At 38.4% G+C, this 17,451-nt stretch overlaps 1 protein-coding gene and 1 pseudogene across 1 annotated transcript in view; both read right to left on the bottom strand.

Moving 5' to 3' along the window:
* Positions 1 to 17,451, bottom strand: part of CFAP54 (cilia and flagella associated protein 54) — a 298,821-nt gene that overhangs the window by 148,327 nt on the left and 133,043 nt on the right. Inside the window, 6 exon segments of the mRNA XM_036865998.1 lie at positions 1,594 to 1,729; positions 1,829 to 2,052; positions 6,893 to 7,120; positions 8,720 to 8,901; positions 10,468 to 10,610; positions 12,364 to 12,594. Of these exon segments, the coding sequence (XP_036721893.1) occupies positions 1,594 to 1,729; positions 1,829 to 2,052; positions 6,893 to 7,120; positions 8,720 to 8,901; positions 10,468 to 10,610; positions 12,364 to 12,594 (1,144 nt within the window).
* On the bottom strand, positions 3,019 to 3,624 carry LOC118902079 (annotated as a pseudogene).

The following is a 17,451-nucleotide window of genomic DNA, read 5'->3' as shown; positions in this document are numbered from 1 at the left end:
AGCTGGAAGTCTTCAGACTCCAAACTCCAAACAGCATCCAGGTCTACAGCTGTGCTCTCCTCACTGGATCCTCCCTCACTGATTGCCTATGGAGAACAGCTTCTGGCCACACCTGTAGGGTTCCTTCCTGTTCATGATCCCAACTGCCTACCCACTGGATTTTGGACTTGCTTAGTGAGCCCCCATGATCATATAAGCCGACTCCTTTTAACGAATCTTGATAAATAGATAGATAGATCGATCAACAGACAGACAGTTAATTCTAACTAGTTTTGCTTCTCTGACTGAACCCTGACTGAGACAGGCAGTCAGATATCTCAACACAGAATTCAGGAGAAAGGTCTAGCCTGGAGATGTAATTTTGAGCCACAGATTGAATTAACTCTCCAAGGGAGAGTGTGCGGATAGAGAAGACAGGAGCACCAAGAACAGAGTGTTGGGCTACACGAACATTGAGACACTGCGGAGGAGAGGAGAAGGAGGAAGAGGCAACAAGGAAGACTCAGAAGGAGCAGCCCCTTCTTTGTCCCCTCCCCCTCCTCTGCTACACTGCAGCATGCGGGCCTCCTTCCTGCCCCATCTCAGGGCCTTTGCCCTTGTTCTTCCCTTGGGCTGGAATGCTCTCTCCCAGCGTATGGCCGGCCCCTTCCCACTAAATGTTTCCATCTCCAAGGGCCTTCCTGATCCCCTTGGCTCAACTTTCTACCCCGCACCCCAGCCTATCTCTATCCCACTGACCTATTTTATTTTCCTCAGAGAATTTATGATGGCCGTAAATCTTTTTATCTGTTTACATGCTTATTATCTGGCCCTACTTCCACCCCGTCTGACACTAAACTCCATAAAGCAAGAACTCAAACTGTGTTCTCTCTACATAGACTACGCCAAGGCGATAAGGAACCTCTGTGAAAAGGAGAAAACGGAGTCCTCGCTGGGTGGCCGCAACCCACCACATGGACTGGTGTGCGGGGCAGGGACTGAATCCAGGACCCCGACATATGCCAGGAGCCCTGGACATCTGAACGCAATGGCTCTAATCTTAGGGAGTCAATACATATTTAGTAAGTTAATAAATGAGAGAATTTACATATCTCTTCCCTCCCCCTACCTAACTTAAAGCTGCACCACGACGTTCGTGGGCCTTAGGCACTTTTGCCTTCATGGGTCCACTGCTCCATCAAAAAATATTAAAAATTATATTGTATGACTCCTTTGGTATAAACATAAATAGATGAATTGTAAAAACTGAAACATTTTCTTTGACCTAAAAGTTACCTTTTTCTTCTTATTTTGAAAGAAATTAAAACATCTAGTGGCTCCTAAAAAAGTACTGTGGCTCTAGACACTGTTCCCACTATGCCTAATGGGTAAATCAGCCCTGACCTGAATATAAGCTCCTGTGTACCAGGACTTTATTTTTGTTTTCCCTGCATCTGGAAAACACTGGCACAGAGCAACTCTCAACAATGTTTGCTGATTTGAATGATAAATGCCTAAGTGAAAATAGGAACATTTATCTGATTCCTAAATCTTGCTATTTACATGTGTACTACTAAGAAATCACCACTGCATGAATAATAGAGCCAAACTTACCTTCTGTTCATAATCAGCCTCGTATCTTACGCAAGGCTGTTGGGTAATATCTGGGCCCTTGCACTTGGATATTCGTAGAAGCAGCTGGCGCTGTGCGTACACCAGGAGTGGCGTCACTTGCTCTGTATATCTCTCACTAGACAATGGTAAAAATATATTAAAAACAAACGTTAGTAAAGAAACATTCTTCTCGGTGAAATCTGTCCCTGTTAGCTGCCCTTACAGCGGTACTTACTGCGAAACTGTATTGAACTGAATGGCAAGTGATACAAGTGTTTCCCATTTTTCTACTTGATATACAAGTTCCAGAGATTTTAATACAAAGTCGTGGATCCATTTCAAATCAACCACATTGACATCATCCAGAGGATGCTCAAAGGTAAGGCTAGAACCACCGTTATCATTTTTAATATTTCCATAGCAACTTGGAACACTGAACTCTCCTTCTTCTTCAACAGTCTGCAAGTAGCACATGGGAAAAAAAAATTGTGTAATTTCAGATTTTACTACATGTTTTTTCTGAACACTGAATGTATAGCTAAAAATATAACATGGAAAAGAACTGAACAGAAAATAAATTTACTATTTTTATTATGCAAATCAAAGCTTGATGACACCATCCAACAGCACTTCTGCAATGATGGAAACGTGCTTCATCTGTGCGGTTCCATACAGAAGCTGCTAAGCACATGTGGATGCTGAGTTGTTGAAGTATGACTAGTGCAACTAGATTTTTAATTTTATTTAATTTTAATCATTTAAGCCTAAATGTAAATAGCACGTAAGGCTAGTCATTACTATACTTGCTGGCACACAGTCACTATTTAAGTAAGGATAGTAAACCAATAAATAAGGTAAAGTTTTGAGGAAAAACAGGTTATAGTATACACAAATAATTAAATTTCCCTAATACATTGGTTACATCCAGTTTGTAGAATAATATGTCCAATTCCCCAATGCAAAAGGTCAAACTTATGGAAAAGAAAATCTTCCAGAAGACCCTCTTTTTGCCTAAGTTAGAGGTACTCTGTAACTATTGTGTTCATTTCCTGTAAGTCCCTGACGCATTTGTGTACACCCCTAGAAATTTCTGAGGCAAAGCAAAGCCCGTTAGATCTGCCTACTGGCCAGACTATAGCCCAATAAACAGTACCTCAAGTCTAGCCCCTCCTTCCCATAAGATTCATAGTCCTTGAATTTGGAAGAGATCTTGAAAGTCATCTGGCTGTGAAATGCCATATGCGTACCTGAAGTCAGGCTATGAAGATATGGATAATAGGTGTGACATACATGACCTATGTAACTTTGCCTCCTTAGCACAGTGCCTGGCACCTGGGACATGCTCAATAAAGGATAGATGTCATTTTATTGATGTTATGAGCTCTGTCCTTGTCATCTAATAATCAAAAGTCAAAGAGCTCAAGATGACATCAGTCCCATTTGTCTAAGTCCTCATGCCGTGTGGATGAAAAGCAGTAACCAGTTATGATGACAGGTGATCGATCCAAAGTTATTGCCAAATTTGTTAACATTTCTCCATTTCTAAACCGTCCATAAAGAAAATCATAAATGGGGTCATACCATCCTCACAGGAGTCCAGCAGAGCAACCACACTATCTAGACTCATATTTTCACCAATAAAAAACAGGTAGTTTTTTAAATTAGTAAGGAAGTGCTTGATTTATTCTGTAGCCTCTGTCATAAAACGTTTTACTCTTTCTGGTTTCTGTTCTTCAAGTCTGCCTCTGATGGATTTCATGGAAACTTTGATTTACTTCTTATAGCCCTCTTTTGTGAAACTGGTTTTCTGCAAGCAATGGTTCATGACAATATCAACACCAGTGATTACTGTGCTATCAGTACCTTCACCTAGGGTACTGAGAGCACTGTACAGCAGAGTACATTTCCATCAGTGTTACCCTCTGTCCTACTGACCATCTTCCCTTCCACCTCCAGGCACAGCCCGCTCTCGATCTCCAGGAACTTATAAATGTCGGGGAACATCTCATGATGGCTGATGAGGTCCAGGTAAATAATTGTGATGGCAGCTGGAGAGAGATGACAGCTGCCCTGGCTTAGCAGGTGCCCGGAGCTCAGAGTGAGCATGGTGAAACCAGAGGGGGAGGAGCAGCAGGTGGAAAAAGTGATATCGAATTTTGTAAATACTTTTTCTGTATCTATTTCAATGGCCATGTGATTTTTCTCCTTCATCCTGTTAATATGGTGAATTACATTGATTGATTTTCAAATGGTAACCTTACATTTCTGGGATTAAACCCCCCTTGATCATCATTTGTATATATTATATATATAATTTGCATATTTTATATCTTACTGGGATTGATTTGCTAACACTTCATTAAGGAGTTTTGTGTCTATGTTCATGAGTAATATTGATTCATACTTTTCTTTCTGATATATCTGTCAGGGTTAAGCTGGCCTCACTTCTAAAAAAAAATTGGTATATGATTTATTATTTCTTCCTTGTGCGTTTGCTAGAATGCTGCAGGGAAATATTCTGGGTCTAGAGTTTTCTTTATGTCAAGGTTTCTGATTATGAGTTCAATTTCTTTAATATATTTGGGTAATTCATTTTTTCTATCACTTCTTGTGTCAGATTTGTTAAGTTGTACTTTCTAATAGATATGTCCATTTCATCTAAGTTATCAAATTCATTAGTAAAAACTGGTCATGACATTCCCTTATTTTTCTTTTAATATATATGGGAACTGTAGCTATATCCCTCTTTCATTACTAGTATTAGTAATCTGTGCTTTTCTCACTTTCGTTCTTCATCAGTATTCCTAAGATTCTGCCAATTTTAATAATATTTTCAGAAGATTAATTTATTGACTTTATTAATTTTCTGGGTTGTTTTATATCTAATTTATTTCTGCTCTTACCATTTCCTTCATTTCTTCTTATTATTTCTATTATTCTTTTTACTTACTTTGGGTCTAATTTACTCTTCTTTTTCTAGCTCCCATAGATGAACACTTAAATGATTGATTTATATCTTTCCTCCTATTTACTAAACATTTAAAGCTATAAAGTTTCTGTTAAGCACTGGCTTATTTACATCCCACAAATTCTGATATGTTATCATCAGTTGAAATACTTTTTAAATTTCCCTTGTGTTTTCTTCTTTGACCCATGGATTACTTAGAACTGTGTTATTTAATTTCCAGATATTTGGAGCTTTTTCTTCCTACATTGTATTAATCTGTTTATAATATAGCAGTTAGAAAACATACTCTTTCAGATTTCAGTCTTTTAAATTTTATTATGACTTATTTTTTGACTCTGCATACAATACATCTTGGTGAACACACCATGTGCCTTGTGCTCTGTTTCCAAGCAATCTTAATTTGTACTGCACGTCACTTCTGACACTAACTAACCCAGAGTCAGGGTCAGACTCCACAGTTTAAGGGCTCAGTGCTCACTGGAGATGCCAGCCACAAGTCTCAGGGTCACTCGCACTTCTGACTGACCAGCTATAAATCCGGGTCCAATAATTTCCTAGAATGACTCAGAATTCACTGATACAGTTTTCTTATAAAGGATACAACTCAGGAACAGCCAAAAGGAAGAGGTGCATAGAGCTAGGTCTGGAAGGGTCCAAGATGAGGAGATTCTGTGCCCTCTCTCTATGGAGTCAGGGCCTGATACCCATCCGACACATCAATGTGTCCACCAAACAGGAAGCTCTACAAGCTTTGGGTGTCCAGAGTGTATTCTGAATCTCTGTTATTTGGCGCATACACATTTATGATTAGTATGTCTTCCTGATTAATTGAGCTTCTTCTCATCAGGAAATGTCCCTCTTTATCTCTCAAAATACTTCTTGATTTGAAGACTATTTTATCTAATATTAACATAGCCTCACCAGCTTTTTTAATGTTTACTATTTTCATATTTTAAGCTTACTATTTTCTTTCACTGTTTTATTTTCAATCTACGTGTTTCTTTATACCCAGAAGTGCTTCTCTCTTTTTTTTATTTTATAAATTTATTTATTTTTGGCTGCGTTGGGTCTTTGTTGCTGTGCACAGGCTTTCTCTAGTTTTGGCGAGCGGGGGCTACTCTTCATTGCAGTGCGCAGGCTTCTCATTGCGGTGGCTTCTCTTGTTGCAGAGCACAGGCCCTAGGTGAGCGGGCTTCAGTAGTTGTGGCACATGGGCTCAGTTGTGGCTCACGGGCTGTAGAGCGCAGGCTCAGTAGTTGTGGCGCACGGGCTTAGTTGCTCAGTGGCATGTGGGATCTTCCCAGACCAGGGCTTGAACCCGTGTCCCCTACATTGGCAGGCAGATTCTTAACCACTGCGCCATCAGGGAAGTCCCAGAAGTGCTTCTATTATGGACAAGTACACGTCTTTCTCTTTTATCCAGTCAGACAATCTCTGCCTTTTAATTAGGGTATTTAATCCACTTATATTAATATAGTTATAGATATAATTGGGTTAGATTATTTGTTATTTGTTTTCTATTTGTCCCATGTGTCTGTGTTCCTCTTGTCCTGCCTTCTTTAATTGACTATTATTTAGTTTTCCACTTTACTTTTAGCTTCCATTTGGCATTTTAGCTATATCTCTTTTTTGGTAGTTATTCTGGGGATTATTAAATGCATACTTATTACATTCCACTTGAGAGCTAATATTGTATCACTTTATATTTATATAAAGTTTAAAAACTTATGACAGTTTAATTTTATTTGCCCTCCCAGTCTTTTGTGCTATTGTTGTCATATATTTTACATCTGAAAATGTTATAAACCCCATGACTCAAAGTGTTTATGTGTTTACTAATTTTCAATGTGTTTGGATTGTATGATGTTTGCATTTTTTTCAATTTTATTTTCATGCTTTAAACCACAGCGTGCTAGATTTGAGATGGCTGTAAATTCTACCACATCTAGTGTAACAAAACATGGACAGATAAAGCAGTGAAATAAATATCAACCAACAAGCTACATGATCTGTCTTAGGGTCTGTTTCTTTCTCCATCAAAAAGACTGCTATGAGGATTAAATGTATTTAGATTACTTTATATAGAAGCTGGAGCTCAGTAAATGTTACTTTCTGTTCCATTTAAGAAACTGAATTTTCAGGCAGATATTTGTAATTAACATCAACGTACTGTTATATACTGTGAACCAAATAACAATGAGAAACAAATGAAATACAGACAAACCAAAGAACAACTCAAGCAAAATATTAATTTCTACTTATCCCAAGCTGCATGGTACAAATAATTTGTTAATTAACCTACAATAAAAAGAATTACCCAAATACTCTTACCTTAACAGAACTGATATTTTGTAGTTCTATTAACATGTCAATAAGTAATTCTGCTCCCAAATAGAATGGTAAAACAGAGGTACAGAGGAAACCGTCCTGGCTAATAGGAAATGTTTTATACAGATCCACTGCTTGTTTATGAAGTATTTGTAGCTCCTGAGTAAAGTTCCAAAGAGCCCGACAGCAGTTCTGAAGCAGTGTCCAATAGCCGCCACGATGAGCAAGAACCTAAGACAAACACAACATTCAAAAGACGCCAAAGTTCCCAAAGTTATGGATCTCTGAACAACTTCCTCTTTCTGCAAATATTCTACGTCAATAATAAGAGTAACTAACACCCATTTGTTATATGCTACTTACATGTGCTAGACACTGTGGTAAGACATTTACATGCATTATCTCAGTTCATTCTGACAACTCCTATGAAGTAGGTATGCACTAGAATTCTCCTCAATTTACAGATGAGGAAATGGAGGCATGGGGCTAACCTGCCCAAGGTTATGAGTCTACTAAATGATGAGCTAGGATTTGCACACCAGCGGTCTGACTCCAGCACGCCCATTGTTCTAGGTGCTGGGAATGTCACAGCGAGCAAGGGAAACTAGGCCTGCCGTCGTGCTGCTTCAATTTATTAGGAGAGACCGATACCAGATAAGCAGACAAATAAAAATACAATTTCAGGGAATGATAAGTGTTGTAAAGGCAAATAAAGCAGAAATGACTCAGAACCTGATAAGGGTGAGAGGACAGGTCCTTTTATACAGGGTGGTCAGGAGAGAAGTCCTCTATGAGGTGACATATGAGCAGAGCCCTGAATGTTGAGTTGAACAAGTCATGCGAAGGTGGGGGTGGGAGTGTTGGGAGGAGAACATTTAGAGCTGAGGGAACAGCAGGTGCAAAGGATGGAGGGTGAACCTGAGGGCTGAGGAGGGAGCAAGCTTAGTGCTTTCGGAACCACAGAGGGGAGAGTGGGCTGCACAAGAGCAAGAGGAGCTGAGTCCTGAGAAGTGAGCAGAACCCAGACCTTCTAGGGCCCTGAAGCTGGTACAAAGGAGCAGAGGATGCAATGCTCATGGTCAAGGGAGATGATGTGGGTTTACTGTGCATTTTTATAAAGTCACTCTCTCTACTTCACGAAGAAAGTGGGAACTTAAGTATTCCTTTCTCATCTAGAAAGAATAGATTTCTTCTCATCTCTTGAGAAGTTTGAAGTACATCCCCTTCTTGCTATGAGAAAAAGGAAACAAATTTCTTTGTAGCTAATGATTCCAATTCTGAGTTTAATAATCTATCATGCAATATTTAACAAGAAAAAGAGAAAAGCATTTGACAGAAGACACAAGTAGCCTGGAGAATCAGGAGGTCAGGGGGGAAGGGACAGGGCTTCCCCGTGGCCTAGAAAGATCTTCCCCTGTGCTAGAGGGGAGAAAGGAGTCTATGGTGCCCAGGAGGGATCAAGAGCCCGAAGAAGAACCCCTGGTGTCACTGGAGAAGCCCATGTCCCAAGTGTGGCTAGAAAGTAGCAGAGGGGTGTCTGAATATTCATGGAGACTTTGTAGACAAGGACAAAGGCCACCTCAGCTCTGGGTGGATGGATGACTAATGACTAAAGGGGCTTACCCTCCTCCCTCACAACTTGACCAAATGTGAGACCTCAGTCCCATGGCAGGCAAGCCTTACAGATGACTGACATAAAATCCAGCAAATTTAATCTCACAGGTGAAATTTAAATTATGGATAATAAGTAAATAAATGTATCATACATGCCCAAATTCATGGGCTGAGATTTATGTCCACTACATTAACAAATAAGAAGGACCACCTTACCATTGCTCTCCTGCAATATAAAAAGATTTTCATAAAATGATCCAAGAGACCCACATTTGCTGAGTGATCCTTTTCTTTACCACTGAGACCTGACTGAGAGTCTGAGTCATAACTTGTTTGTGTCTTGGAAACATTTTCATCACTCATCTTGGAATTAAGAAATGCCGAAAATTCTTCTGCATCTACAGTACAAATATAAAGTATAACATTATTGAAAAGAGAGTTAAGTTCCAGGAAACACAACAGGTGACCAGCATCAAATGAATAATTCAGATAACAAATGCTACATAAATTTGGAGAAAGGACAGAATTATCATGGATATGATGAACCCGGGAAAGTTTCCAGAGAAGGAGGCTTTTAGATTACTTCTTAAAGGGTGATCATGATTTAGCTACGTGGGAAGAGTATGGAGAACATTCCAGGCAAGGGTGATGGCCAAGGGAACGATGCAGAGGCAGGAATGTCATGCTTTGCGGGAGAAGAATGACAGGATCCCACTCTTCCTTAATTTCCCCCCAAACAGGCCATTCCCTGGACACATACACCGGAAGGTGAAGAGCTTCCCCTGGTGTTAGGCAGTGCAGCAACCCTGATCACTCATTCTCCCGTTGCTGTGCTATAAAAACACAGAGGATTTCTCCTGCCACAAACATTCTCTTACTAGAACTCTGCCTTAAATATTAAGTCCCAATAGCAGAATATTTTATTGCCAATTTCATGGGAGGTCTTAGGGAGCTACTTTAAAAAAAACTCAAGAAGCTATATACATTGTAATGTACATACAAAACTCGGACTCTTTCTATGTCCAGGGAATTTACTTTCAAATACTTTAATAGTCCTGGTATGACATGCAGGTACCAGTTAAACTTAAACCATACCCTAGAAGAAATTAAAAAGCATGTTAAGTACCTCAACTATGAATCAAACCCCCTGGGGCAGTTAACCAGCATATGAAATATCCTGTTCAGAAATAAGCCATATAGGATTTAAAATGCCATTTTTGAAAATCTATGTAAGAGGGTTTGTACTAGCATAAAGATATTAGAAATAAATTTTTACTTGTGAAATGAGTGGTATTCAAGATAGGTGATTGTTTAGAAATAGTGTCATCAGTGCAACACCCAGAAAGTCCTGTTCACCTACGTCTCTCCACGTCCTGGAGCCCCCAGTCACCTGACCAGAAGACAATATTGGTTGGTCCTGCCATTAGGGTATTACTGCCTTCATCTTGGAGAAAGCTTTCATGGAAGGTGCTAATTACAGCTCCTAAGGCACGAGTGGACTGTCCTGAGAACAAAATCGGAACTGTGAAACAGCTGCATGATGTTTTCATGCCTGCTTGCATCAGTATGTTTGGTGGAATTTGTTCTGAAACTTACTTCCACTAAAACATAATACCTGACAGCAAGTCTTCACTTACCTTGACCACTGGAGGCTACCAATATTTTTAAAAGAACATTATATTTGCTGAATGGCCAAATTGATTTAGGGGAGAATCCTACATAAATATTTCCAAATATATATGATGATGCCACAAAAATGTAGAAATTTTTAAAAAAATAGAACAAATAAGAATCTCCTACAAAATATCACAACTCAACTAAATTCCTAAGTCACTGGAAAATGATGTGCGTAGCTCTGTGTCTATGGGGGGGTGTACGTGTCAGGGTATGTGTGTATGTACGTGTTGCATTTGTGAATAAAAAAACTAAAGACAATTTGATAGCATAGAACATATTTATTTTACCTGATGGTAAGTGAGCCTTTCTTTTTTCAGCTGTAAGAAGGAAATCAAGCATCACTTTATAGTTTTCTAGAGTCAATTTTCCTGTTGGTAATACTGTTCCTGAATTATACAGTGAGAACATATTAGGATCAAATGATCGGAAACTGCAAAGGGGAAAAAAACCTCATTAAAAAAACAATATAAGCAAAATTGAATTAATTCTGTCAAATACCAAATAAATAAATACATGTTTTAATAAAATGGAATTTAGCACCAAGTTACCCTGATACAAATTCGGTCACTGTCTAATTTTTCTGCTGCCAAGTAATCATGCATGAATGGCCATGTGTGACTGGCAGGTCGGAGAAGAAGAGCTCTCAGGGTCCAGGGGACAGTGAGGAAGCCCATCTGATCTGAACTGTTTTCCCTTTCAGAGCCTCAAGAATGGATCACTTTGCCAAAAGCCTTCCCTGTTAGTCAAGCAATCTAACTGCTTCTTAAATGCTAACCTGGTCTAGCCCACATAGACCAGAATTTTATTTTAAACAAAATTCTGGAGAAATAGAAACTGGATCAAGTTCATTGTGGGTTTCAACCTGCATATTGTATCACTGGATTACTGAAATAAATACCCTCTTAATTCATATCCCTGTCACCATTCTTTCCTTCCTCCAATCCATTTGATATGTTGCTGTCAGAGAAATTGCTTATCATAGCCCTGCTTAAAAAAAGAAAAACAACTTAATAATCTTCCACTGTATATAAATTAAAGTTAAGATTTAATAGACTGTTAAGACCCTCCATGATCTGGTACTGACCTACTTTTCTAATCACTTCTCACCACTCCCTTTCACATGCCCTAGATTCTGGTCAGACCCTTGGGGGTTCCCACCCTGTGTTTCCTACCTGGGCTCTTGACTCATTCTTCCACCTATCTGAAATGCCTATTTCCCTACCTGCACATTTCTAAAGCTTGCCTGTCCATCAGGACCCAGGCCAAGTGGCTTCTCCCCGTGAAACCTTTCCTAGTCTCATCACCAGAAAGCCTCCTCCCAAGGAACAAAGACTTTATGTGCACTTCACTTTTTACCATTATTTACAATTATTCGTGAACATTTGTGAGCCACACTACCAGCCTCCAACTTGTATATCCTGCTCATCTTTGAATGCCCATTGTACCTATCTCAGCACCTGGTATCTAGTAGGTGCTCAACAAGTTTTTTTGTTTTTTTTTTTTGGCCACGCTGTGCACTTGCAGGATCTTAGTTCCTGAACCAGGGATTGAAACCCAGGCCCACGGCAGTGAAAGCTCAGAGTTCTAACCACTGGACCGCCAGGGAATTCCCTCAATGAGTTTTTTTCTGTTGTTCTTGTTTTTTTAAAGAAAGACTCTGGTTACATAGAGTTACTCTGGCTACATGGTATTCCATATTATGTATTTATGTTCTTTTTTTATCTCCTATAAACAACACTTTAGCCAAAGACAATCAACAAGAGCTGGAAAATGTCTTTGGAATTAATGACGGAAAGCTTACGTTGTATGAGAAAATACGACCTGTGTTTAGAGAGGCTTAAAATATACCTCTAAATGAAACAGAGATTTGCCTAATGACTACTAATATAATCACTGTACAATTGATATTAAACTTCTCTTGGAAAATTCACTTTCCCCTTTAACTGAAAGCTATATTGACTAATATATTCAAAATATATGCAAATTACTACTTCATAAGCACTTCAGCACTCATTTGGGAAAGATTCCGAGATAAGAAGTTTAAAAATATACCAAAGGTCAGTAAAGACTGAAGCACTTTGTAAACCTCTTTAAGTTATCATCAGCATTGGAGCCCTGATCATAGAAATACAACCCATGTTCTTGAGACTAAAGAAGTATTATTCATTGATAATATACTCTACCTGACCATTACCAATGATGAACCAAATTTTATCTTTGTACGTTCCCCTAGCTTTGTTAAAAGCAGATTGAAGTGTGCGCTTGCCAGATACAGGTTCATCTGAGCTTTCCAGGGCATCTCCTCAAGAAATATTTGATGAAACCTCTTCTTTTTAACATAATTTAATATTAAAGGATTCAAGTTATCTACCAGGAATCGATGTGCTACTTTTCGAACATCAGCTCTCTTATTTCTGCAGAGGGAGAAGGAAGTTTTGAAATTATACAAACTTCCAGACATTTAACAAAGAAGAATGATTCCAATTTGTACAAAATACATCAAGAAGTCACCTGACTGCCCTTATGCAAATGTTTCTGGTTTATCTGTCATTTCCTTAGCGCTAAAAATGTGAACTAGGACAGTGAAGCAGGCACAAGGATAAACACTAGGGATGAAGACACTATGAATTGCCTTCAGTTCTCTCTGATGTCTGTGTGCTAGGCTCAAACCAAACAGCACTTTTCTTTTCCGTCACCAAAAGGCCACTGAGATTAGACAACTAAATTATAACATTATAATGTTCACATTCATCAACTAACTTCAATATTAAACAAGAAAATCATTTCTCTGTTCTGTTCCTTAAGGAACAAAAACAATGGAGCCAAATTTTTTCTAACATTAGCTAGACTACAGAGGAAATAAAACAGTCAACTATATGTGAAATAACTTCATACATCCATATGCAGTGTGCTCTGGAAAAAACTAATATCTCAAAGTTTAGCTAATAGTTTAGATTTTAAGTATAACATATATTCAATTTGTTTCAAATTATTCCTATCAAAATCTCAAAGTAGCCCACCTAATTTTATAATTACATAGTTGTTTATATGGCATGACTATTTCTTCAAAATACTTTATCTTTTTTTTTTAACCCTTGACAATGTTGCTGCCTCATTGGTCTGTGCCATTCTACCTGATTTATATTGGAGAAGGGGAAAAAAAGATCTCAGCTGGTAAGTTAAAGTATCTTGCTCACTTTAATAGATAACATGTCTGCATCTGAATCAATACAACACACACACACACACACACACACACACACACACGGAAGAAAAGGAAGGAAAGAGGGATGGATGGAAGGAAGGGAGATAGACATTGTTGCATGAGAAAAACAGATATTCTGAAGAACAAAGGAAGGAAGGAAACTACTTTTTGATATGTAGTGTTGACATTATCATTCAGTGCTAAATATTTTGTATTTTGTTGATGACTTCCTTTTAATCCAAAGTTTTTTGAGCTTTTTGCTGTTGTTTGGTTGTCTTAAGTAATGTTTTTTGGTTTCCAAACAAATGGAAATGTTTTAAATCACTCTACCTTAAAAATTAAAAATATAATTTCCAAAATAAAAATCAATCTTATTCCTGTGTGAAGAGGTCAAGTCACCTCAAAAGGCCAAGGAGAGTGACAGGACTAGCTGCACCTTCCCCGCCACAGAGGGTGAGATCATACAGGGAGATACTTCTCACTTTGGTGTTAGGATCATTTTGAGCTGGAGGTAAATGAGAATGAACAGATGCAGAAAGATGCCTTCTTGGAGGTTCCCTTATCTGATAGAAAATAGAAACTTCTGAAAAATGAAGAATGCCATAAATCTCCTCTCCTGGGAAATTTTATGGCCATGAAGACGGAAAATCAGCGTCAAGATGGGCCTGCCCAAACAAGTCTTACTCCATTAGTTTTCTCTCATATTCTACCAGAGTTTTGCTGCTCTTGAAAGCCTAAACCCCTTTTCCTTCTTTTGTCACTTTACTATAAATTTGTTGTTCTTTTGTTACGAGCCACACAAGCCAAAGTCCTAACCCACCCCTTTGAGTTACTCATCACTGAGTTCTCCCATGCATATGCAAACATTAATAAACTCCTGTTTGTTTTTCTCTTGTTAATCTGTCTTTTGTCAGTCTAATATTACAGAGTCCCAGCCAGGGAACTTAGGAGGGTAGAAGGAAAAATAATTTTTTCCTTGCCTAAAATCTCAATGAAGCTGTTAAAAAAAAAAAAAAAAAGAAGCTGGGAAGTAATAAGAATAAAAGCAAAAATTAAGGGCAAGGAAAATACAATAAAGAAGACTTACAAAGACAAAATTTGGCTCTTTGAAAAAATGGGGAAAAAACAGACAAACTCTGGCAAGATAATCCCTCAAAAATATGAGACGAGAAGACAAAATTAATGAGTTAGGATTGACATACAGGGTGTAACTGTAAGATATAGCAGAGATTCAAAAGATAACATGAGAATATAAAAACGTTTTATGAATATATTTGAAAATTTAGATAAAATGGATAATTTCCTAGAAAATAGAATTCATCAAAAGGAACTCAAAAAAAATCACAGATTCAGAGTGGCTATTAATCTTAAAGAAGTTGAATCAGTAGGTAAAAAATGAATGTATGTTGCAGACATGTATGTTATAATAAAATATATATTTGGTCTTTGTCCTTTGTTTCCAGGTACAGATCTCCTAAAACTTGGAGTTTCCTGAGTGATAGGGTTTCTTGTTATTCATGATGAGCCCCTTTGGAACACACCTGAGTCTAGTAAGGTGCTAGACTCAGGTGCTAGTAAAGTGACTCAGGGTTGGGCCCCTAGAGAGCCTCAGGATAGGGGCTGGTCACCAGAAAAATCAAACACATGATTACTAAGTGGAACTCTCAGCCCCAACCCCCAGTCTCTGGGGACAGTGACTGCAGATTGGGTTTTTTAAAAACCTATGAACAATAAGGTTCAGAGAGCTTCCAGGCTGGTGAACACATCCACTTGCTGGGAGAGCGATGCATCACAACTTCACAGGGACAGAGGTTCCTGTGCTCAGGACCCTTCCAGACATTGTCCTATGAGCCCCTTCATCTGGCTGTTCACATGCATCCCTTATAAACCAGTAAACATAAGTAAAATGTTTTCCTGAGTTCTGTGAGCCATTCTAGCAAACTACTGAACCTGAATGGGGTGAGGAGGAATTATGGGGACCCCCTAGTTTGTAGTAGGCTGGGCAGAAATGTGGGTAGCCTGGCCATCCCATTTGTGGCCGGCATCTAAAGCGGGGCCAGTCTTGTGGGGCAGGGTCCTTCAACTTGTGGGATCTGATGCTGACTCCAAGTAGATATTATCAGAATTGAATTGAATTTTTATGCTATAGCTCTGTAAGATGCTACCATTAGGAGAAACTAGGCAAAGGGTTTTGTATCCTTGGATGTAGAATATCTTTTTTGACAGTTTCCAGTCTTTTTTATCAATGGTTGTTCAGCAGTTAGTTGTAATTTTGGTGTGCTCGTGAGTCGTGAGAGGAGGTGAGCCCAAGGTCCTTCTACTCTGCTATCTTGTCCCAACTCCCTGAGAAGTGGCTGATTTTGGAAGACACACACTGTTGGAGTCAAAAGTGTGAGAAAAAGACACTGCGCACAGTTTAACATTTATGTATTAATGTAATTCACTGCATAATCAGATTAAAGGAGAAAAAAATCTTAGTGAAGAAGAAATATTCAACAAGACTGAACACAATTCAGAAGAAAACTTTCAGAAAACAAGAAATAGAAGACAATTTCCTAAATTTGATAGAGTATCTTCCCAAATCCCACATAAATATACCCATATAAATATGCCCAACTGATTTTTTGCAAAGCTGCAAAAGCAAATCAGTAGAAGGAGGACAGTCTTTCCAACAAATCGTACTGGAGCAGTTGGATATCTATAAGTAAAAACATAAATCTCAATCCCTTATACAAAAAGTTAATTTAAAATGGATCACAAGTAAATATAAAACATAAAACTATAAAACTTGGGGAAAAAAATATATGACCTAGGGCTAGGCAGTGTTCTTAGAAGTGACACCAAAAGCACAACCCATTAAAGGAAAAACTGGTAAGTCAAACATCATCAAAATTAAAAACTTTTGCTCTGTGAAAGACTGTGAAGAGGATGAAGAGGCAAGCTACACACTGAAAAAAAATATTTGCAAACCACATATCCAACAAGGGCCTTGACCTATATCTAGGATATATAAAGATCTCTCAAGCAATTTCCTAATTGTAAAATCAAACATTTAAATTGATGAAGAAAACACCTTACTACCTCAGTTAGAGAAGAATTTCAAAAATAATAAAGAGAAATAATGTTGATACATTTGACCCAATTAACAGTCATAGCTTTTGATTTAAAAAAAGATGACTTTCAGGGACTTCTCTGGCGGCACAGTGGTTAAGAATCCGCCTGCCAATGCAGGGGACATAGGTTCAAACCCTGGTCTAGGAAGATCCCACATGCCGTGGAGCAGGTAAGCCCGTGTGCCACAACTACTGAGCGCAGAGCCTGCAAGCCACAACTACTGAAGCCCTCATGCCTAGAGCCCATGCTCTGCAACAAGGGAAGCCACCGCAATGAGAAGCCGCACACCGCAATGAAGAGTAGCCCCGCTCGTCACAACTAGGGAAAGCCCGCGTGCAGCAACAAAGACCCAATGCAGCCAAAAATAAATAAATAAATAAATAAATAGATGAATGAATGAATAAAAAAAGATGACTTTTAAAATGTAAATGGATGAGCCTCAAACTGGGAAAAGCATTAGTATCCAAACTTCTAAAAATAAATGAGAAAACAAAAGTTGCAAATGTGCAAAGGATCTAAACAAGCAGTCTTGAGAACAGAAAAACCCTAGGGTTTAAAAGAAACATGAAAAGCTGCCTAACCTCATTAGTAATCAAAGAAATAAAAATTAAAATAACAAGGAGAGAAAATTTCACAGCTCATAGGTCCACAAAAATTTGAAAATTTGATAATAATATTAAGTATCAGGGAAGATGCTGACTAAGAGAAATTTGACACACCACTGATGAAAATTTTAAAGCAATTTAGCAATATCTAGAAATGTTAAAATGTTCATATCCTGGGAACTACACTCCTGTGTATTTACCCCAGAAACTCTCACATGTGCATATGGAGATATATATAAGAATGTCCTTTGTAGCACTGTTCACATAATGGAAAGTTGGACTAGACTTGTGTATAATCAACATGAAGAAAATCTCATAAACATAATAGTGAGGAATAAGAGCAAATT

This window comes from Balaenoptera musculus, chromosome 10 (genome assembly GCF_009873245.2).
Source record: "Balaenoptera musculus isolate JJ_BM4_2016_0621 chromosome 10, mBalMus1.pri.v3, whole genome shotgun sequence".
Taxonomy (NCBI): Eukaryota; Metazoa; Chordata; class Mammalia; order Artiodactyla; family Balaenopteridae; genus Balaenoptera; species Balaenoptera musculus.
This window is presented reverse-complemented; position numbering and strand designations above follow the sequence as displayed.